This window comes from Pristis pectinata, chromosome 23, assembly GCF_009764475.1.
Source record: "Pristis pectinata isolate sPriPec2 chromosome 23, sPriPec2.1.pri, whole genome shotgun sequence".
In the NCBI taxonomy this organism is placed as follows: Eukaryota; Metazoa; Chordata; class Chondrichthyes; order Rhinopristiformes; family Pristidae; genus Pristis; species Pristis pectinata.
This window is the reverse complement of record NC_067427.1, coordinates 15754380-15778273: the sequence shown is the minus strand read 5'-3', so window position 1 is coordinate 15778273 and position 23894 is coordinate 15754380. Positions and strand designations below refer to the sequence as shown.

The 23894-nt window shown below is 39.5% G+C and overlaps 1 protein-coding gene across 1 annotated transcript in view; it reads right to left on the bottom strand.

The window, feature by feature from the left end:
- Window positions 1-23894, bottom strand: part of col27a1b (collagen, type XXVII, alpha 1b) — a 425030-nt gene that overhangs the window by 388715 nt on the left and 12421 nt on the right. The window contains exon 2 of the mRNA XM_052036787.1: window positions 12214-12284. Coding sequence (XP_051892747.1) covers window positions 12214-12284 — 71 coding nt within the window. The remainder of the gene's footprint in view (window positions 1-12213; window positions 12285-23894) is intronic.

Genomic DNA, 23894 nt, shown 5'->3' with positions numbered 1-23894 from the left:
ACATCAGAAATGTAGCCACAAACCGAATTAGGAAGTGACAGAAGATGCCTGCAGCCCTGCAGCAGCCAGCAAATCCCTGCCAGTCACCCAAATGCTCATTTCTAATGTACAGGTTTTACATAAATCGTGCATTCGTAACCTGGGGAGGACTTGTATTTGAAACCACATCAAGTCACAGATCTCACAGAGGGCAAAGAGTGCAGTGTGAGTGGTGACCCTTAAGTAGCACAGATTTGTGGGAAATAGGCTTTGTAAAAATTGGTTGTTTTGTAAGTGAATAAGAACTTGTTTTTAGACTAGTGAGATTGAAAAAAAAGTCACACTAGAGATAAAACTTGGATGTTGATTATCATCATTTAGGGATTTTTACAATTGAAAAAACATGCAAGGCAAAGGAAAATCACACCAAGACTTCGGGGCATTAATTTCCAAAAAGCAGTAAGTATCACTCTACCACAGTATCAATTAGGCCAATTTTCAATTATCCACACAATTTCTCTTTCAGAGCAGTGCAAAGGGATTTCCAGGCCACAGTGTTCAGCTATTTAAAAGTCCAGAACAGAATAAATTATACTACAGGAATTAGCCTTAGAATGATATACCACTGTGCCTGGGAATAAAAGTGCTTTGGAAATAATCGCTCATCCCAGTTTCAGGGTATTCAATCTAGTTTGCCAACCTAATTCTTGAAATATACTACTGCTTTTGTACTAATATCAATCTGAAACCATTTTTTACTGTTACAAAATCAACTGTTTCAGGGTGCAGTTAGCACCCTGTTTGATTTCAACACACTTTCCAAGATTGAGAGGTATTCAGAAAGTCTCCCCAGTCATGATCAGTATTCATATTTTGCACATTAAAACTCACTGAAATAATATTCAAATTGAGAAAGCTTATGAATTATTGAGAAGAAAAACATTTGGCATGAATGTTACAACAAAATTTCTTGGAGACAGTTTCAACAGTCGACAAAATATGAAAGTTCTCAGTTGGGATTAGAGTAGTTAGTGAATCCAAGTTTGTCAACAGAAGGAACAGTGTTAAAAGACTAGTGGCCCTGTACTGTAAATCAGAAAAACAAAAATGATCTACTGACTCAGGAGAACAATATTATGTCTACGAACCATTTGTCTGAAATATATGTACTAAAAGATTTATTGGATATTTTTGACATTTACCATTGGTTGAGAAAAGCCTTCTAAAATAAAAACTGAGCTCTAGCTTTCAATCTTTTTTGTTGCTTCTTTCTGTTTAACGCATGGCAATGCATTATTCATTCTTTATTGAATCCAAAACATAACTCATGTACAATTGCAATAAATTAGAGAAGTACATGACTGAGATATGTAACAAATGAATCTGCATGGAACCTATGTCCAGAAATGCAATCCCTTAGCGTGTTTGATAAGTGGCTTTTAAGATCAATTCCAAGTGATAAGTAGTTTATAACAGGCCTTGCAAATAATTCAAATTGTAAAAAAAAGTGTTTGCTTCGTTCACTGCGAGCTACATGCGCATGCCCAAACCTTACAAGGGCAATGTCAATAATCGCTCTGTTACACATTTGACATCTATCTTGTCAGTTTAGTCAATGTAGATGGCACTGATGCACAATGTGGCCCTAATTTCTTGAAGGTTTGTTGAGGATTCAGATGAAATATGGCTTGCTGGAGTCACCTTGGAGCTGCAACAAATAAGATGAGTTCTATCTGATGAGATGAAGCCATCTATTTTTTTTCTGAAATTCATGGGTGCTTTGGTATTGGCCACATTGAACCTATTATATAATCAAGCATTGTAGATAGGTGAAAGCCTCAGCTTCCTTCACAGAGCAGGATGACAGAGGAGGAGAAGAGATCTGGCTAGGGGGACAGCTAATCCTTCAAGAGCCTTCTTGGAACAATCTTCCTACCCCTACCTATCTGGGGAGCAATATATTCATAGACTATATTTTCAAAGACACTTTACCTGTGCCTGTGGAGGTAAAGACCATTAATACACTGAACATCTTAGCCTTCAGGGGTGGTGGATGATTGATATCCCTGTGGTGCTGATCATCTCAATGTCCTCTTGAGCACTAATTATGAAAGCTTGAGCTATGAAATCCTACCTATATATTTTTCAATCAAGGCCAAAACCCAAGAATTATTTACCATTCATTATAGTCCAACCCTCATAGTTCCTACGTTTTGCAAGCTTTTTCATTTCCTACTACTTCTATGCACTGCTCCCTGCAGTCAAATATGTGAATGGTTGCTCCCCTAAAGGAGGTTATAGAAGTCTGTGAAGGAAAACTGTGAGCAGCTCTATAGCTAGGTGACCAGGCTTTGAACTGCACAATCTCACTGGCACATTGGCACAGCAAGTACAGCCTCATATCTCCAGCAATTCAGATTCAATCCTGACCTCTTGTGCTGTCTCTGTGGAGCTTACACATTCTCCCTAACCTTTTAGTGGTATTTCTGTGGAGTCTCCCTGTGACTGCATGGCGTTCCTCCCATATCCCACAGACATGCAGGTTGGTAGCTTAATTGGCTGTAACTTGCCTTTGGTATGTTGGTAAGTGGTAGAATCTGGATGAAGTTGATGGGAATGTGAGAAGTATAAAAATGAGAACTGTGTAGAATTTAGTGTAAATGAGTGCTTGATGGTCAGTGTGGACTCAATGAGCTGAAGGGCCTGTTTCCATGATTTACAACTCTATGAGTCTAAGCCAGCTGGCCTATAGGCAATAATGGTGTGCTGAAAGAGTGACAGTGGAGAGAAAGGACAAACGCTGTTACCCTAGGAGAAGAACAAGGTTCATGCTCTATGCAATCATTACAACTCAGCCAGGATAAGTAATCAGCAATCATATTCATTTGCTGAAGGACAGAATGCTGGAATGCTTTAGCACCCTCAAAACCTCTTCAAGCAATAGAATCATGTTGATGGGAGTCTGAGTTCACATGGCAGAAGTCTGAGCTTTCACTAAAGCCCTCTATATTGACTAGCTTCTGCCTGTGTTGCAATGGAAGTGGTGTCCTCTGCTATCAGATGCTGTGCCGTAACTGTGTCCACGAGTGATGATACGGAGCTGCTCAAAGTGATAATTACCAGGCTCTGCTAAAGCCATGCAAAAATGGGCCCAATTCTCTCATGCCTCTATAGTCTTTTAGGCAAGCCAGGCAATGTCTCAAGCAAGCACATTTGCCATTTCTATTGGTTGCCCCAATGCAGTCCAGTTCTGAATGTTCTGCAGTAGCAGTAGTGACAACAAGGGAAGTCGGTATTTGCAGAGTGGGGAAGGAGGGGTGGTTACACTTTCCACCTGGTCTGGCTAAAGACTGCACTTCTAAACTACCCTCCACTATTTGCAAAGGTCCAGAATCTGGCATGGTGCCTTCTGCTAATTGCAAAAGGCTCATCAGCCTGGGATTCTACTGGCTGTATTTCTTCAATCTCTAATAATACCCCACTACTCACAGCCTGACAACCTGAGAAGAGCCTGTTTATTCCTACCCTTTGTTTCCTATCCATTAAGCAACACTTAATCCACACAAGCATATTACCCAAAATTCCATGTGTTCTAATCTTGATCAGCAACCTCCTGTATGGGACTTTATCAAACACTTCCTATAATCCAAATACATCACATCCATTAGCTCTTCTAGATACATCCTCAACAAATTAAAAGATGACTCATCAAGGATTTGAACTCCTGACCTCTTACACTTCAGATGGGCCAAATCCCTCTGTAAGAATCATATCCCTTGACAAATTGTATTTTATACAGTGATGAAGATGCTGCATGGGGGCATCTTTAAAGATATAGTAAATATATGCAGTATGTAAATGTAGCAATAACCAGAAAAACTTGCAGTGCCTTTAACAAAGTAAACCACCCCAAGTTGGTTCAAAGCAATTATCAAATAAAATTCATCAGTGAGCCAGCTGAGGAAGTATGAGTTCAGGTGATAAAGACAATAGTCAGAGACAGATTTTAGGTGGTTTAAAGAAGTAAGTTAGGCAGCCAGATTTAGGAAGGGAGTTCCAGAGTTCAAAACAAAAGCAAATGAAAGTTGCCAATAATAGAGCAAAGAAAGATGTGAATACACAACAAATTTCAGAGGGTAAGGGGAAGGCCATGAGGAGACCTTTTTTGGGGGAGGCAAGACCTATTTGCTAAGGATGGGTTGCACCTAAACTCCAAAGGGTCCAATATCCTGGCGGGAATGTTTAATTCAGTTGTAGGGGAGGGTTTAAACTGATCTGGCAGGGGGATGGTAACCAGGATGCTAGGTTACAAGATGCTAAGGTGAGGGAGGAAGCGTATAGAAACGAATCCAATGAGGATGGCAAGAAGGACAGGCAGGTGATAAGTCAGGATAATTTACTGAATAATAGAAGTACAACAAATCAGGATGTTAGGATACAGAATGTTAGGATCGGGGATGAGGATGTTAGGATACCGAATGTTAGGATAGGGGATGAGGTCTGCAGGAACATGTCTAAGATAGTAGGTAGCGAAGATAGTAAGAAGGATGGACAGGTAGAAAGTCAGGATAATCTGCTGAACAATAGAAGTACAATAAAATCAATAGCAGATACCAGTCTAAACGTACTATATTTAAATGCACGTAGCATCAGGAATAAAGTAGATGACCTAGTGGCACAACTACAGGTTAATAAATATGACATCGTTGCAATCACTGAGTCGTGGCTTCATGATGGATGTGATTGGGAACTGAATGTCAAGGGGTACACAGTGTATAGGAAGGACAGGCGGGTAGGCAGAGGGGGAGGTGTGGCCATGATGGTTAGTAGTGATATAAAATCAATAGAAAGGAAGGACATTGGGTCAGAGGAAGTGGAATCCTTATGGGTGGAGCTAAGAAATAGCAAGGGTAAAAGGACAATAGTAGCAGTCATATATAGGCCCCCTAACAGCAGTCAGGAAGTGGACCATAAGTTGCAGATTGAGATAGAAAAAGCGTGCCAGAGTGACAATGTGAAGATAATTATGGGGGATTTTAACATGAAGGTGGACTGGGAAATCCAGCAAGGCGGTAGAACTCAGGAGAGTGAGTTTGTGGAATGTCTAAGGGATGTTTTTCTGGAGCAACTTATTGAGGAGCCCACCAGGGGATCGGCTGTTTTTGGATTGGGTGCTGTGTAGTGAACCCGAGGTGATTAGGGAACTAAAGGTAAAGGAACCACTGGGAGCAAGTGATCACAATATGATTGAGTTTAGTTTCAAGTTTGAGAAGGAGAAGCTGATAACTGGTGTATCGATATTTCAGTGGAATAAGGGAAATTACAAAGGTATGAGAGAAGAGTTGGCCCAAATTGATTGGAGGAGTAAGTTAGCTGGAGGGACGGCGGAGGAGAAATGGAAGAAATTTCTACAGGAAATAAGGAAAATGCAGGATAGATATATTCCAAGAAAAAAGAAGGTTTTGAATGGAAAAAAGGCACAGATGTGGATAACAAGGGAGGTGAAGGATAAAATAAAAAGCAAAAGGGGCGGCGTACAAAGTAGCAAAAATTAGTGGGAAAACAGAAGATTGGAAAGTTTTTAAAAATCTGCAGAGAGAAACTAAGAAGGTCATTAGGAAAGCAAAGATGAGTTATGAAAGGAAGCTGGTGGACAACATTCGGAAGGATTCTAAGAGCTTTTTTAAATACATAAGGAATAAAAGAGAGACACGGGTTGACATAGGACCAATTGATAACGGTGCAGGAGGTATTATAATGGACGATAGTGAGATGGCAAGGGAACTGAATGAATATTTTGCATCGGTCTTCACCGTGGAGGACATAAGCAATGTGCCGGTTAGTCAGGAGTCTCACGAATTGGAACTGAGTTCAGTTGAGATTACTAGGGAGAAGGTGCTAGGAAAACTAAAGGGGCTTAAGACTGATAAGTCTCCCGGACCGGATGAGGTGCATCCCTGGGTTCTGAAGGAGGAGGCTGTAGAGATAGCGGAGGCATTGGCGATTATTTTCCAGGAATCGATAGCTTCTGGCATGGTTCCAGAGGACTGGAGGGTAGAGAATGTAGTTCCGTTGTATAAGAAAGGTGGGAGGCAGCACAAAGGAAATTACAGACCTATTAGTCTAACGTCAGTGGTGGGAAAATTATTGGAATCTATCCTCAAGGAGGAGGTTACCGAATACCTAGAGGCGCAAGGCAAGATTGGACCTAGTCAACAAGGTTTTGTGAAGGGGAGGTCCTGTCTGACCAACCTATTGGAGTTTTTTGAAGAAATCACAGGTAGGGTGGATAAGGGAGAGGCGGTAGACGTTGTGTATTTAGACTTTCAAAAGGCTTTCGATAAGGTGCCTCACAAGAGACTGATTAATAAGATGAGAGGTCATGGAATTATGGGTAGGATAGCAGAATGGGTGGAGCAGTGGCTGGTTGGCAGGAAGCAAAGGGTGGAAATAAAAGGATCTCGTTCTGGTTGGTTACCGGTTACTAGTGGTGTGCCGCAGGGGTCGGTGTTGGGGCCGCTCCTTTTTACCTTGTACATCAATGATTTGGATGATGGAATAAATGGTTGTGTGGCTAAGTTTGCGGATGACACCAAGATAAGTGGAGGAGTAGGGAGCATAGAGGAAATAGAAAGGATGCAGAGGGACCCAGACAGTTTAGGAGAATGGGCAAGGAAATGGCAGATGAGATTCAATGTTGAGAAATGTGCAGTTGTACACTTTGGAAGCAGAAATAAGTGGGTAGATTATTATCTAGAAGGAGAGAAGATTGAAAGTACGGTAGTACAAAGGGACTTGAGGGTACTCGTACAAGATACCTTAAAAGTTAACCACCAGGTTGGATCGGTGGTTAAGAAAGCGAATGCTATGTTGGCATTCATCTCGAGAGGTATAGTGTATAAAAGTAAGGAAGTGTTGATGAGGCTCTACGGGGCACTAGTGAGGCCTCATTTGGAATACTGTGCGCAGTTTTGGGCCCCACATCTTAGGAAGGATGTGCTGACGTTGGAGAGGGTTCAGAGGAGATTTACGAGAATCATTCCCGGAATGAAAGGGCTTACGTATGATGAGCGTTTGTCGGCTCTTGGACTGTACTCACTGGAGTACAGAAGGATGAGAGGGGACCTCATAGCGACATTTAAAATGTTGACAGGAAAGGATAGAGTAGATGTGGCTAGGCTGTTTCCCTTGGTGGGCGAGTCCAGGACCAGAGGGCACAATCTTAGAATTAGAGGATACAGTTTCAAGACAGAGATGAGGAGAAATTTCTTTACCCAGAGGGTGGTGAAATTGTGGAACTCCTTGCCACGCACAGCAGTGGAGGCCAGATCAGTGGGGGTGTTCAAGGAGGAGATAGACAGATATCTAAATAGTCAGGGTATCAAGGGATATGGGGATAAGGCTGTAAAATGGGATTAGAATAGTTTTTTTTTCCCCACCCCATTTCTTTTTCCCTTTTCCTTGGAGCAGACTCGATGGGCCGAATGGCCTGCTTCTGCTCTCTTGTCTTGTGATCTTGTGAACTAAGAATCATTTGTTGTGCCCAAGAGAAACTAAATTCATTATTATTGAGCCACAACAGGTAGTTTCTCTATCAACATAACTGCCTTTCCTATTCCTGTTTTAACATAGAAACTTCAGCTTTGGTATCAGTAAGCTGTGTGTTTATGATGAGAAAATGACAGTTCTTTGAGGTTTTCTCTTTTCTGCCTGTGGAATCTGGATTGATGTGCTCTACTGTACCAAATTATTACACATCTTCAGTGTGCTGGCAACATCATCATGATAAAATGGCAAACTCAATCCTCCGTTATCATCAAATAAAAATCTATGGTGGGGGAAGGATCTTATCTGTACCCCATGATGAATAGTGAGTGGGAGGTAATAGAATGGAAAGAGTGGAAGAATAAAGATCCCCTTTGTTACTTCAAGTGGCATACTACCATTCTTGGGAGGAGATTGGGGCAGGGGGCAAGTTGTGTGCCATGCCAGTATCCTACTCTTAAAAGGTAGGTCACCTGATTATCGAATTAAACTAAGCACCCAGAATACAGTTAGTAACCTGAGTTAAACTCATTGCTGGCCAGTCAGGTTTCTCTGTCCTCATGAAACATGGCAGAAAAATTGATGAACCAGGTAATTATGCTTTATAGTAATGCTTGTAGGCCACAGGAAGTTGGAGTGCTCCCATGCCCTCAAGCAAGTCTACTGCCAGACACAACTGTCCCAGCATCCCCAGCAAAGTCACAATTCTAAGACAGCTCCTCAACAATCTATCCCAGTTTTCACTGGGAAACTAACCAGACGTTGGATGGAAAATGAAACAAAGAAAATAGATGACCTGCTGTTAAATTTGAAGACTTTCATACCCTTGGGATTTCCAGAATACCAAGGAGTTCCTGCATTCCTGATATTCTATCATTCTTCTCAACTACTCTCTACTCCTGCTTCCCGTAAATCTCAAAATAAAGTTAAAAGAAATAAAATTCTAAAATCAGAATTTGGCTTTGATGAGGGAGTTGTGAAGTGGAGGTGGGTTTCAAGGGCACAGGTTAAGAGAGTTGCAGTAAGTGACATCAAAAGGAAGGCTAAGAACGAGAATGAGGTAATTTATATGTTTGGTGCATCCGTTTGAGTCAGAAGACCAAGGCAGTCAAAAATAGAATCAATGACATCACAAAGGAATGAGAAGCCACTTCAACTAAAATCTTGGGTACCAGAAGGAAACACCACCATGGGCTTGGGAGGATGCAGATGATAATTAAAGGTGAGCTGCAAGGGATGGAACAAAGTATTATGCTCAAAAGTTGAAAAAATGCCAAAGAATTTGGGGAAGGGGACCAATGGAACACACTAATTAAAGAATGGATTCATTATAAAAGACACAGAAGGAATGTTTAAATTAGGAAATAAATTCATCAGCAGTTGCCATAACCCAACAACATACATTTGTCACATTTGGGAATTGATAATTTGCAGTTATAATTCTTATGTTTTGGGGGATTTTCTTTTCCTCTGTTTTCATCCTACCACAACATTTTTTTCCTGAAGGGTCATTTATACTGAAATGTCCTGGTTGCAAATTGCAAACATTTCCTACAATAAAAGGAGAAATAAAACAAAGGAAAATATGATACTGTAATTGATGCCAGTTTGTATCCTGGCACAATATGTGTATCTGCAGACATGTGTTTTCATAGACTGTACTTAATGGATGCCTTACAGTTCTTTCTGTTGCCAACCTATTCCCCAAGCAACTGTTTTAGCAAAGGTCAACTAGTCCTGAGTTATTTTCACGCAAGCTTACAACTGCCAACATAATTTACTGAAAATAGCACATACTGGTCTTCAAAATTTCACAGCTACAGTCAGTTATATTTGAGTTGTGGGAACAATAATAAAAGATTTGTGGAAAACTTGTAATGGCATTGCAACTGACCATAGCAAAAGACAAATGAAGTTTAATTAGAGACACACATGAAGACCATAGCTACAAGTGAAATATTACCATGTCTCAAATTAAAATATTTCACAGCAGACAAAATAGTGGATTTTAATTGTTTCACCTTGATCAAAGAAATGTCTGGAATTAAATTGATAAACAGACACAATGCAATAGCCAATTCATAACTTCCAGTAAACTGCTGTAAGAACTCAGCAGGTTAAGGAGCATTTGTCGAGGGAATGAGATAATTGATGTTTCAGGTCGTTTTCAACCCAAAATATTGACTGTCCCTTTGCTTCCACAGATGCTGCTTGACCTGCTGAGTTGTTCCAGCAGTTTATTATTCGCTCCAGATTTTGGCATCTGCAGTCACTTGTATCTTCATAACCTTCAATTCTCTAAACAGTGCTCTGAAGCAATTTGAAATAATGGAATATAATGCTAAGATACTAGAAGACAAATTTAAAGTGGTTGGGTTTGGCCTATACATTGAAAAGGTCAGACCATATTTAAAATTTCTCATATGCACTACCAAAAGAGAAAATGAAAGTGGTTAACTGATAAACAAAGCTGTCAATAATCCAGAATTGCAAAATGACCCCTTTAGACCATGGCACTTATCACAGCACAAAAATATAACACTGAGAAGCCTATAATGAATCCAATGTGGTTTTGGCAAACATATGAACCAATAACCTACTCACTGATGGTCAGTTTGAGTTTCACTGGAGCTATGCAGCTCCAGAGCTCATTATACCCTTGGTTTAAATGTGGACTGAGAAGCTGCTTTCCAGTGAAATGTGGGAGGTGAGAAGTGAGAGTGATTCACCTTGATATCAGCATTTGACCAAGTGTGGCCCTGCTAAAACTGAAGTCAATGGGCCTCAGATCGTAAACACTTTATTTGCAGTCCAATGTCACAGAATGAGAGGTGGTTTCACTGACCACTGAGAAGCTTAATAGTTTGTTGTCTTGGAATACGAATTATTATAACCGAAGGGAGTTAATTATCTCAGCCCCAGAACATTGATGCAGGAGTTCAGAACACTATCTTGACTTAAGCATCTGGAGCTATTTCATCAATGATGCCATAAGATAGAACTGGGAACATTATGTGTTGATGATCACATAATGTTCCCAACCACTTTAAATTTGTCTTCTAGTATCTTAGCATTATATTCCATTATTTCAAATTGCTTCAGAGCACTGTTTAGAGAATTGAAGGTTATGAAGATACAAGTGACTGCAGGAGCTATTTCATCAATGATGCCATAAGATAGAACTGGGAACATTATGTGTTGATGATCACATAATATTCAGATCATTTTCCAACACCTCACAAATGAAGCAGCTCACATCTGCATGTAGCAAAGGCAAGTATAAATGCCAGGCTATTGACCACGACCAGAGAGAGTCTAACCACCTACCCATGACATTCAATGGCATTACCACTGACCCACTGACTAGAAACACATCTGGATGACCATACAAGTACATTAGTTCTAAATGCAGGCCACATATTGATTTTCAAATGATGAGTGACTCACCTCCCGACTCCCAAATGCTCTTCACCATCTATGGGATACAACTCAATAATAGAGTGATTGAATCTCTTAATTTACCTGGTTGAGTGCATCCCTAACAGCATTTATAAAGCTTGGCACCATCTAGAGCAAAGCAGCCCATTCAACACCTTACCAATCACTTCCTTCACCAATAATGCACTAGACCTTCAGTGCATACCAACTATAAAAATGCAATGCAATTACTTGCCTTTGTTCCTGTGACAGCATATTCCAAACTTGCAACCTCTACGAAGAAGGGCAATAGACACATGAAAACACTACCATCTGCAGGCTCCCCTTCAAGTTACACACCATCCTGACTTGCAAGTATATAACCATTCCTGGAATGGTTACATGTCTAATATGATTTCTGCATCAGACATGTATCAATTTACATAATTCCTTGTGCAAAACTCCTTTTGGAGTAATTGTCGGGGAGATCAGAGCAAGTTGGTCAGAAAGTGATTATTGTTATTCACCTTAAGAAAAATCCCATATTCACCTTTTATTCTTTGAGCCCTTTCCCTTCACAATACTGAGAACCCCAACAACTAACCCTGCCAGCCACCAAACTCCCATGGAATCTACAATATATTGATTTCCTCCTAACTCTACATTTCTGCCAAACTTACGCCTACCCACCATTCTATCCCCCAAACCACCAGTCCTTCAAGGCCCCAAATGCACCAGCCCCACTGGTCATCACAGATACCTCAAGGAGCCAACCGTATGCCCTACCCACTGATCTTAGACCCAACTGTCCAAAATTCCTTAATGATCTTCTTGACTTGGGCCCCTGCACCCTATCTCTATCCCTCAATCTCCCTGCTAATCCTTTGATCTCATGAGACCCTGATCCACCATGCCTACATTCCCAACTTCAATCAGCTCAGGTCCCTGTCCTTGGGTACTACTGAAGTTTGCAATAGAGAAAATGCCACAAACTTCTGGGCAATTTCAAGTAATGATACCACCATTTCCATTTTCACTCTTCAAGACCCCACTTTTTTTTTTACTTGAACTATTACCATGTTCTTTTGCCTTGCATGTTCATACCTTTGATTAATTAGTTTCTCCTGCTTTCCAATACTAAGTGACCTGAAAAGTTAACTTTGCTTCCCTCTCCCTAAATGCTGCCTGAAATGCTAAATATGTCCTGCAGCTTTTGGTTTTATTTCAGATTTCCAATACCTACAGTTTTTATATTAATGAAATACATCTTACCTTCAGGCAGTACTTGCGCAAGTCCCAGGCAACAAGTACAGTACAATACAGCACAGAGGACTAGGGCTCTCCTGGGGATTAGATTAGAAAAGATTATAGAATAGATTAGAATTTTTAAAAATAAACTGCATTTATCATAACTCATGTGTCAGTGCAATAGTGTTACATTTCTTTGCAATATCTTTGCCCCTGACAAGACATATTCAACTAAGAAAGGTCTCCAATTCTAGGATAGCGACCATGAAAATTCCGTTTAGATTATTTAAGAGTTTTACTACAATTAACATAAACAGACATCCATTCTGTGTGCCATTAGTATTGAGTTTTCAAATACTATTGGATTAACTTCTTTAAGATTACCTCCTCGTCACCATTTTTCAAGAATGAAAAACAAATTCATTTTAAAGTCCAATTTAAGAACAGAAATACTATTCTGTAAGCATAAATAATACAGGAACTGGCAGTTTTTAGCTTAATGAAATGGGTAGCACATCTGTAAATATGATGACCTTTATATATTAGCATTATTATCAAAAATACAAAATTCTATATTCCCTACTGTTGTTTAAGCAAGAAACTCATACCTATGAAGTTTCACTTCACAATATTTATCTTTGCAAATCTACAGGCATTACGTTGTTGTGGGTTAATTTATCACCTACCCATCATTGCAAGTGGGCAGATGGGTACCCTTTAGGACAATTTCAAATTTTAAACTACTTGGTTCTGTATGCAGAATTTTGTGATCTGTACTTGTGAAAGGGCTGCTTTAGCAACAAAGTTAACAGCCTTTTCTTACAGACACTGGTAAATAGGAGGAACACAAAGACAATGACCACAGCAAGGAGGCATCAGTGTTGAAGAAAACCTGGAGGAGCAGCCAAGTTCACCCGCTTTTTCTCTGGAGATAGTTCATCCAAAAGTTGAAGGTGTAATGCAAAAGTAAGAACTTGCACATATGGTGTGCCTTCACATCCTCAGGTTGTCCCCAAATAATGAAGTACCAATGAACTCAAGTCAATATTGTGCACACACACAATGAAATAATCAAAAAATATGTTTTTAGAGGCTTTGGATTTTTTAAACATCTGTGTAAATAAACAGCTGGAACATCAGTTTATCAGGGTGCTCCAGATCTGAAAGTGTTCTTCACAGCTAGACACCTCAGAGTCCAGTTGCGGAGCTTTATCTTGCTGAGATTCCTCAGTGTTTACTGATCCAGGTTGGACCTGGTGCAGGATTTGTAATACACTAATTTTAAAGGGGATTGTATGGCTATGGATAATAAAGTGGATAATAAAGCAAATGGGAAGGGAGATTCTTTTTTTTAAAAACATATTTCAGTTTATTTTCATTATTATTCAAGGATTTTGTTTTTAATAATTTCTACTTTTTTAATTATGCATTTAACTTATAATGGAATCACAACTTTTGGAGTAGCAAGTTGCAGGGCTGGGCTTTGAAAGCATTCAAAGCTTTCAAGGGTATTTGGGGCTGGGGCAAATTCAGTGCATCAGTGAAGTCCTGACACTGCCTATGCCTTAGCACTGAATTCTGGGGCACTTTGGGCTATCAAGATAGGTTCTCCACACCCACACCTGGTTAGTACAGGACAAGGGAAATTGCAGTCAGCGATTCTAAGAGGTGGGTCTTGGCTAGAATGGTGTGACCATTGAATTTTGAAGTGGATCAAAAACTAAGCAAGAAATAAGGCATAGATAACAGGCTATGTTTCTAGTATCAACCCATTTAATCTCAATATCCTCAAGTTCACACCCTTACTGTCAATGGCACCAATTGTTCTTTATTCAGTCTAAAGCCTTAACAAATTTGAAGATCTCTTAAATCATCTTTCAATTTTCTAAAGAAACATCTCAGCTTCTTCAGGCTAGCCAAATAACTGATCTCCTTCATGCCCTGGATCTTTTATTACTAAATCTTTTCAGCACCCCAAGTGATTTATATTATTTCCTATTGTGAGATGACTAGAAATGGATATGAACTAGCTACGAGCTGCGGTCAAACCTGTATGTTATAAAAGTTTAATGTAAACAGTTTGCTCCCACAACCTGTGCTGGCTTTCCACTTTTAATTCCCTGACATATCAGAAGAAACAGTTTCACTAAAACAGTTTAACTAAAATCCAGTTAGTATATTTTTGAAGCCCAGGATTATTTTTCTTTCAATCTCTATTTCAACCTGTCCTACCACCTACAAAGATTTATATACACACATTCATGCAAAGGTTTTTTCTTTTCTTCTATCCCCTTCATATTGCACCATTTGTATTGTCTTTCCTCACTTTCTCTGTCATAATATGTCACTTCACACTTCTCTACATTGAACTTCTAATCTATATCCCCCAAAGTCCTTCATTATCCAGTTCACTGATTATTATACTTCCAAGTTCTGTTTATTTGCAAATTGTGAAACAGTACTCTGCGCACCTAAGTTCAAGACTTGAATATATCAAGAAATGCAGAATCCTTGGGGTACCCCGCTGCATACCTTCCTCCTACCTGAAAAATAACTTCTCACCACAATTTAGTTTCTTGTCACTAAGCCAGCTTTATGCTGCCCTATTAGTCACTGGATTCAGTTTTGCTGACGAGCTTATAATGTACAATGTTTTCGATCTACTTTTGAAAATCCACTCATATATATCAATCACATTGTCTTCATCAACCCTTTTACAACTTATTCCTGGCTTTCCTTGACTGATCCTGTGACTCGCAAGAAATTTACTAGCAATAATACAGGCCTTTAATACAGTATGTATTTCCTCTAAAAGTCACACCTATTTCTTGTAATATTTATTTTGTACTTAGCTTTAAAAAAAACATTAAAGTGAAACACAATGTAAAAACAAAAAAATGCTGGAAATGCTAGGGAAGGTACTGAAGACAGTTTACTGACAGTTTTGGAGCATTCCAGATGTGTCTGATAGGACTTCTTAGAGATTTTTTTCTTCAATTTGTCTTGAAGTTTGTCCCACGTGGTGGGGGAATAGAAGCCCAAACAGATGTTTTAGCTACACATTTCAAGCATTTTGAATAGACAACAGACACTACAAATCATGACCAGCTGCCATGGTGAATGCTCCAGGGAGCTGCAAGCAAAGCTTGAAATTAATCACAAACTTCATCCAAATTTTTATTTTGAAAATGACGGAAATTGGAGAAGAAAGTTTTCCCTGTATTTTTAAGATGCAGTTAACAAAATGGTTAATTTTTTTCATGAAAAAAAATGAAAAACAAATAAACATAACAAAATCAAAAGTAGCATTAACAAACCTTTTAGAAACAAGAAGTACATGTGCATATCAAATGCTGGGGAAAACAAACTACTACTCAGTGGTCAAATCTAGGCCTATTATATGATACGAATGATACCTCAAATTTGCGACATCAGATCAACTGGCACATTGTAATAGTTTATGGAAATGTGATCTTAGGAAGAACAAGGAAGATATGGAATGGTGGCATAGTGGTTAAATTACTAGACTAACTATTCAGAGGCATTGACTAACAATACAAAGATATGAGTTTGTGTGTACTACAACAGCAGTAGAATTTAAATTTAATGAATTAAATAATCCAGATCTTTAAAAAAAATCTCTGTAATGATGAAACACCTCTGTATTGACCATAAAACTACATGCTTGTCATTAAAACCCATCTGGTACACTACTGATCTTTAGGGAAGGAAATTTTGCTTTGTATGGCCCATATGTAATCCAAGACTTGCTGTAATGAGAGTGACTTTTAGCAGATCTCTGAAATGATCTAGCAAGCCATTCTGTCCTATCAAAATCTACAATGTTTAAACAAAATAAGTACATAATCACATGGACTACCATCATCAAGTTAGGCACTGGACAGTCATAGTAAAATGACCTCTGGCCTATTTCAACCTTGCAGCATCCTCATCACGAACATATGGGGAATAATGACAAACTGGTTAAACTTAGAAAAAAATTAGGAGTGGTACTGTTGATCCTTCGCTTAAATTTGAGGAAGTTTAGAGTCCATTTATTCAATATTTCCATATGATATAAGCAGACCTTTTTCGAATCCCTTTCAATAACCTTTGAATATAGAGGAGCAGAGCTGACGACATAATAATGTTTTTTTTTAATCTAAGAAATACCAGTCCAGTATTTTTTCTTTGAAGTTTTTGGTTTGCTTTTGTCTATTATTATATAATTTTTTTGATTTGGGGGTTTTCTTTTCATATAATCAAATTTCTTTTCAATGTCTTTTTTTTGCATTATGTACACTTAGCAAGAGAGCGGGAGGTCTAGATTACATATTTTACTCCTTGTGAGTATAAATATTAACTATTATTATTGTTATCCTGATCTCTCCGCATCATATATATAATTATTAATGTTATGTATTGTAGTGTGAAAGGTCTTGGCTGTCATGTGACTGTGACAACACTGACCCCTCTGGCTGGGATGACACCATTGAGCACATGGCTGAAAGCGACACCACTGTCAGTCAGGGTTTGGCTCCACCCCTGCTCCTCTGGGCACACCTAACCATTGGCTTTTGTAAAACACCTTTGCACCTGGCCCCGAGCGATTGGCTTGTGAATAACCTGGGCTGGCTCCACCCCCAGCCCTCCAGCAGTATAAAAAGTGCCGCATGTTGGCTTACGGCCTCTCTCTCTCTCCGAGGATGTTGAGGCAAGCTGTGCACTACCTCACGGTAGATAGTTAAAGATCCCAGGGAGCGTTAGAGCCAACGTTTGTCCAGATTCAAGGTGTTCAGACATTGTATTGTTTATTCCTTGATCATTTGTAACCAGTTCTGTGTGTGTGTGTGTGTGTGTGTGTGTGTGTGTGTGTGTGTGTGTGTGTACACGCGCGCGCGCGCATCTCACCCGTTGCGATTTCCCCCACGTCTCATGATCACCCATGTGAGAGTGTGCATCCGTTCCCATCCATTCTGTCCCCACGTTTGTCTTTGTAAATAAATTTTCCCTTTTTGAAATACAAAGACTTGTCTCTGAGGCCCTCTGCCTTTAAGACCTGAAAGAACTTTTCTCACAACATGTATATTAATTTGAAATTCAATAAAAAGATTGAAAAAGAAAGAAAAGACAAATGGGGAGACATTTCCCATTGCTCAAATAGTAGCTGGATAACATACTCAAAGAATTATAACTTTCATCAATATCCAAGACTGCTCCAAAACGATTCCAGAATATATTTTGTCTCACCAGCAAGAGGAATGATCCTGGAGTAACTAACATTGACAGAACTATTGATCTCAATGCATTAGATCAAACATGGAAAAGGAAATCTCCTGCTGATTACTATCATCATCCCGCAGCTGACAAATCAGTACTGTTCCGCATTGGGCAACAATTAAGCAGCACTGGGAATAACCAAGGACGCCAAATGTATTCTAGGTAAGAGGCATCAATATCCATCAGAGGAGTTAGTAGTACCACCTCTGATCAAGCTTGAGATTACTGAAGTACATAACCCTCAACATGATGGTAGACTGAGGATTGCATATTAGGTAGCACAATGAAGAGAATTTCATTGCTCATCTTCATATGCTGCCCATCATAGCAGACAGATTTTGATCCAATAAAAGGCACTTGGCTTGCAAGTGAGGGTGCCACTATAAAACCATGGTTGAAACCCTTTTAACTGTCATTCTAAATGAAACAAATGAAAATGTCGTTTTCACAGAAAGCCAAGAGGTACATTTACTTTTACAGGGCCAAAGTAAAGTTACACAGAGGAATGATGAAAACTAAAATGTTTAACTTTTCATAAACACATAAATACCCAACTAGCAAGATAGTACGAGTAATAATAACCAAAAATTATTCCTTACTAATACCAATTAGCACACGTTGAGACTATGGTTTTGGTTTGTCAGTGCCCCATATGCTACCAAAGCCTGTGATATTAAAAACAGTGAATGTATCAGTAGGAATAGATTAACAAACTATGTCATCTGCAAGTAATGAAATGGTGTTTTAAACACTCAAGTCCAAGTGATTAATACATCAGGAAATGCAGTGGTCCTATGCCCATGCTTTGGGAACTTAACGCACATCTTCCTCCAGCCTGAGAAACTACCATTCGTCACTACTCCCTGTTACTTTTACGAAGCCAATTTCATTTACATGTTGCCATTGCTGCTTTTATTCAATGGACTTCAAATTTTCTGACTAACTTTTTATGTGGCACTTTATCAAGTGCCTTTTTAAAGTTCACATACACAGCAGCAACTGCATTGCTCTCATCAACACCCTTCGTAGTACCAAAAAGTTTAAATTAGTTATGAAAGATCTGCCTTAAACTAATTCGTTTGCTTTCCTTTATCAATCCATACATATCTAAATAATTTTTTTCTCTGATTATTATCGCCAGCAACTTCTTCACCCTTGTGGCTGAAATGACATATTTGTCAGTTTCTCTTCACATCCTATTTGAACAAGGGCATAACTGCATTTGAAGTTTTTGAGTCCTTCGGCATCACCACATTTCTAAGGAATATTGGAAGATTATTATCAACACCTCTACAATTTCAGCTCTCAGCAACCTCGGTCACATCCCATCTGGAATTGTGATTAAAGTACCCACAACCTCTGCAACAATTTATCAATTTTTAGCCACCAGACTCTCTCAACAATCTCTGCTTCTGGCAGTATCTTTTTCTTTAGTTAAGACTAATGGAGAAATTGCATACAGTACGTCTGTTATGGTTTCTGCCTTCAAGTGTGAATCTCCTTTTTGGCCCTATCCCTTCCTGTACTACTTGTTTATTGGTTGCACTCTGATGGAAGCCTTGATGTTCCCTTTTTGTTGATTGCCATTCTAGTCCCATATTCTTTCTTTATTTACTTAGCCTCAGATCTTTCTCTAGTTGTCAATCATGTTATGAATCTGGCAACTAGGATACATCCCCTTCATAGCTCTATTTTACTCGCCATTTCTTTCTATTCTGGGAAGGTCCATCTTTGGTTGCTCCACCTTTCCCCTGTATCTAGATTTTACCTGAACCATTTTCTTTTTGAAGGCTACTCATTGTTCAATAACAGTTCTTCCAATTAAGGATTTTAACTCTAAATTTCACCATGTCCTTTTCCATAGAATCTAAACCTGATGATAAGATGACCATTGTTCATTGTGTTTCCCTATTCACACTGCTACACCTGACCCACCTCACCCCACAGTACCAGATCCAGCAATATTCCTTCCTGAAGAATGAAAAACACTATAATGCTGGAGGAACTCAGCAGGCCAGGCAGCATCCATGGAGAAAAGCAGGCAGTTAATGTTTCAGGTCAGGACCCTTCTTCAGGACTGAAAGTAGGAAAAGGGGAAGCCCAATATATAGGAGGGAAAAACAGCGCAGTTATAGGTGGACAAAAGAGGGGAGACGGGGTGGGCACAAGGTGGTAACAGGTAGATGCAGGTAAGAGATAGTGATAGGTAGGTGCGGGGGATGAGGGGAGAGCAGATCCACTGGGGGATGGGTCAAAGGTAAGGAGAGAAAGGAAAAAAAAGGGTAGAAAAAAGAGATAGGCTAGGAAAAGGAAGAGTCTGTGTTTGGTCTCACCAATGTAGAGGAGGCCATATTTGGAGCACCGAATGCAGTAGATGCTATTAAGGAAGATGCAGTGAATCCCTGTCTCACCTGAAAGGACTGTTTGGGTCCCTGGATGGAGGTGATGGTGGTGGTGGTGGTGGTGTAGGGGCAGGGGTTGCACTTATGGCGGGGGCAGTGGAAAATTCCCGGGGTGGGAGGAAAGGAATGAACTAGGGAGTTGCAGAGAGCGCAGTTCCTGCGAAAGGCAGAAAGGGGTGGGGAGAGGAAGATATGCTTGGTAGTGGGGTCCTGTTGGAGATGGCGGAAGTGGCAGAGAATGATGTGTTGGATTCACCTGTCACTGCTCTGCTTTTCAGTCCTATATATTGGGCTTCCCCTTTTCCTATCTTAAGTACTGAAGAAGGATCCTGACCCGAAACATTGACTGCCTGCTTTTCTTCACGGATGCTGCCTGGCCTGCTGAGTTCCTCCAGCATCATAGTGTTTTTCATCTAGATTCCAGCATCTGCAGTAGTTTGTTTCTCTAACACTCCTTCCTGGCAGGACTGAAAACATAATCATAAGGAAAATTCTGCTGAGCATGCATTAGAAATTCTTCCCTATCTTTACCTTTTATATTATTATTATCCCATTCTATACTAATATTTTGAAGTCTCTATCATCACTTCTCTATAATTTCCACATTTCCCTGCAAATTTGCTTCCATTTATCCTTCCCACTAGTATTGTAAGAAGACCTCTATTATTTCTTAGCTCTCGCCATGTTGTTCATCCCCAAGGACATCCTCCTGCTTTAACAATGGAACATTATACTTAATCAATACCATCATATCCCTTTCTTTCTTTCTTTCTCTCTCTCTCGCTCTCTCTCTCTCATCTTACCTGAATACCTAGTATCCAGGAATATTCAGGACAGAGTTGCCCTGTGTTGTGCAAGGTTTCTATTATCACCACAACATCATAATTCTACGTAGCTTCTGACTTTTAGTGCATCAAACCTTATCATGCTTCACGCATCTGCTCACATAAACTGAAAACTCTCTGAAATCTTTTGGTATTCTTTCTTAGTTTGATCTTATGCAACACTATAATTTTGTATTCTATTGATTGGTGTGTCTCATTCAATCCTGTATACTTGTATGAATAGATCAGAGAGAGTAACCTGCCATAGGACGGAATCATGACATCTACTCTGAAATCCTGCATACATTTGCAGAAAGCTTGCCTTGCACTCATACATTAGCTGCATGTTTAATGTGGAAGCCACCCCAGTTGATGACAGCACTCCTGGGGTTGCCATTCTGTTCTAATGGAAAGCTATCCAGAGCCTCAATACCAAGCACAAGGTCATTCTGACGGACCAATTCATAAGCAAAATTCATATTTTAGTCACCTCTAAAACAGTAATCACCTTGTCTTATGCATTTGTGCAGTCATTTTAAGATTTTGCTCATGAATCCAACACAGCCCTGGAAGGATTCCCCAGTCAAAGCAAATGACTACTAGGCCCAGGCAGGAGAATCTCTTATTTCTGAAAACTGCAAGTATCTGCCACAATCTGATGCATTATCCTCAGCTTCTAGAGATCACAGAAATCAAGAAAACAACCTCCTACATGGCTGCTTGCAAGCATGATCTTTTTACTGATCTTCTCTCTCCTATTGTTTTTCACAAGGTCTTTTTCATCTGGCTTCCACAACATTTCACTGTAAACTGTATCCATAATCATATGGCCACAGGGAGCGGCAAAGTGGAATTATCAAATCACCAGCTACCAAAGTCCAGAAAGTGAGTAGCCAAGTTCAGAAAATTAGCCTGATTTCTAACAGAACTTTTTCTGAAATTTTCTACGTAATCTCTCAGGGTGAAGCGGCCATTGTGTGATGGAGGGGGAAGCAGCCTCGAACGTTGTTTTTTAAACGGTAGATGAAGAGACAATCTGACGATTAAAAGAAACAAAAACTCTCTCAACACAACTTCTATGAAAAAATGCTTTCTTGTTTGACCTTGTCAAAGGATCTCTGAGCCTACAGTATTTATTGCCAGCCTAGTCTATCGGCCTTTCAACCCAATGTAAAATTGTTTGCATTTCAGTAGCAAGCTCCAAGAATCTCAGAACTACATGCACATATTTAAAGGCCCAACTTCCACTTAACATTGGTTAATATTAAAAATACCAATTGCCAGAGGCTGCTTGCCAGGAGTAAGGAGTGCAGGAAGGTCATAGAAGGAAAGTCAAATTGTTGAGACATAGTGAATGACTATATCTTGGTAACAGAATGTGAGATTCCCAGGAGCTTCATAACTGATCATTTTTAGCCAAATATATTACCAGAACTCAACTTAGTGTCAGGCCTAATATTCAGGAAAGAAGATACTGTGTCATTTGAGAAAAATGCAATTTGCCAACAAGCCAAGAGTCAGTTTATCCAGTGCAGCATAGAAAATCCACCCAGGAAAGCTATACACATAAATAGAAGAGAAACTAGGCAAAAAAACCTGACTTGAGCCAGGACTTGATTGTGACAGAGGTTTCATCGATGTCATCAAAAAAATGCCTAATGCTTGAGGTATTATTAGTTGTAACAGTACAAGATACTTTTAAGTTGAAAAAAGAGAATGTCAATGACTTTAAGCATACACTCACACATGTTCATAGTTGGTAGGTCCATTTGTGAAAGAAATCAAGAATTTGATAACAGGAAGTTCCTAATAAAGCTTGGTTAAAATACGATGTTCTCAAATTATTAAAACAGTGTACCAGTTGTTAAGATCAAACCAACACATGGTTACCACATATGGTTTCAACTTTGCTCTTTTACAAAAGAATCCCAGTAACGGATGTCAGAATATCCTTTCATGAACCATGATTAAAATCTGGTGAATCTAAACACTATGTATACTATGGTATTCAATGACTAGCACCAGGTTTTCTCCCATCAGTACAGAAAGATATAACAGGAGAGTCCATCACTTACCTACATCAATCAAAATAGTCTAAGGATCTAAATCTTTTAGAATTAAATCAAATTCATTAGCAATATGAATACCAATGTAATATAGGAGCAGCATGACATAGATCAGGCCCATCACCAATTTCTCTGATCAATTGAAGATGAGCAATAAATGTACGTTACCAGGAAATCCTGAGAATATAAAATATCACCCTTAATAACATACAAGATTAACTTTAGCTAAAAGCTATCATTTTTAATCTGCAACCACAGCCTTATCCACCCCAACCCCTTTCCTTCCATTACCATGGAAATCCTCATACCATGCTTTTTCATTCTGAGTACCCAAATGATTACTAAATTTAAATAGATTAAGGAACCAATTAATCCTCACTTAAACACACACAACTGCAGTTGCGACCAAAGTGCAGTCAATCAATCTCTTGTAGTTATTTATTCCAGAGTTAGTGCCTTGGATTTTTTCAGAATACAATGACATACACTGAATGCCTTTATTACAGATATTTGTTGCTAATCTACAAGCACAATGGCGCTTCCTGCAGCTTATCATGGCAAATTTTATTTCTTGAGTGTGCTAGAGAATACATTGGGACTGCTGCCAGGCTGTTAAAGATATAACAGCTTTCTCTTTTATTGAAATATATTGGGGATTTTCACTCAGTATTCTCCTTTATGGAATTTAGTAGTTCAGTAGCCGATGACACCACTGTTGTTGGCAGAATCTCAGATGGCGATGAGGTGGTGTTCAGGAGTGTGATAGATCAATTGGTTGAGTAGTGTTGCAACAACAACCTCACATTCAATGTCAACATTGAATTGATTGTGGACTTCAGGAAGGGGAAGTCAGGAGAACAATCACCAGTCCTCATTGAGGGGTCAGCAGTGGAAAGGGTGAGCAGTTTCAAATTCTTGGGCGTCAACATCTCAGAGGATCTATCTTGGGCCCAACACATTGATGCAATCATAATGAAGGCACGCCAGCAGTTCTACTTCATTAGGAGTTTGAGGAGATTTGATATGTCACCAAAGACTCTTGCAAATTCCTACAGATGTACGGTGGAGAGCATTCTGAGTGGTTGCATCACCGCCTGGTATGGAGGCTCCAATGTGCAGGATCGAAAGAGGTT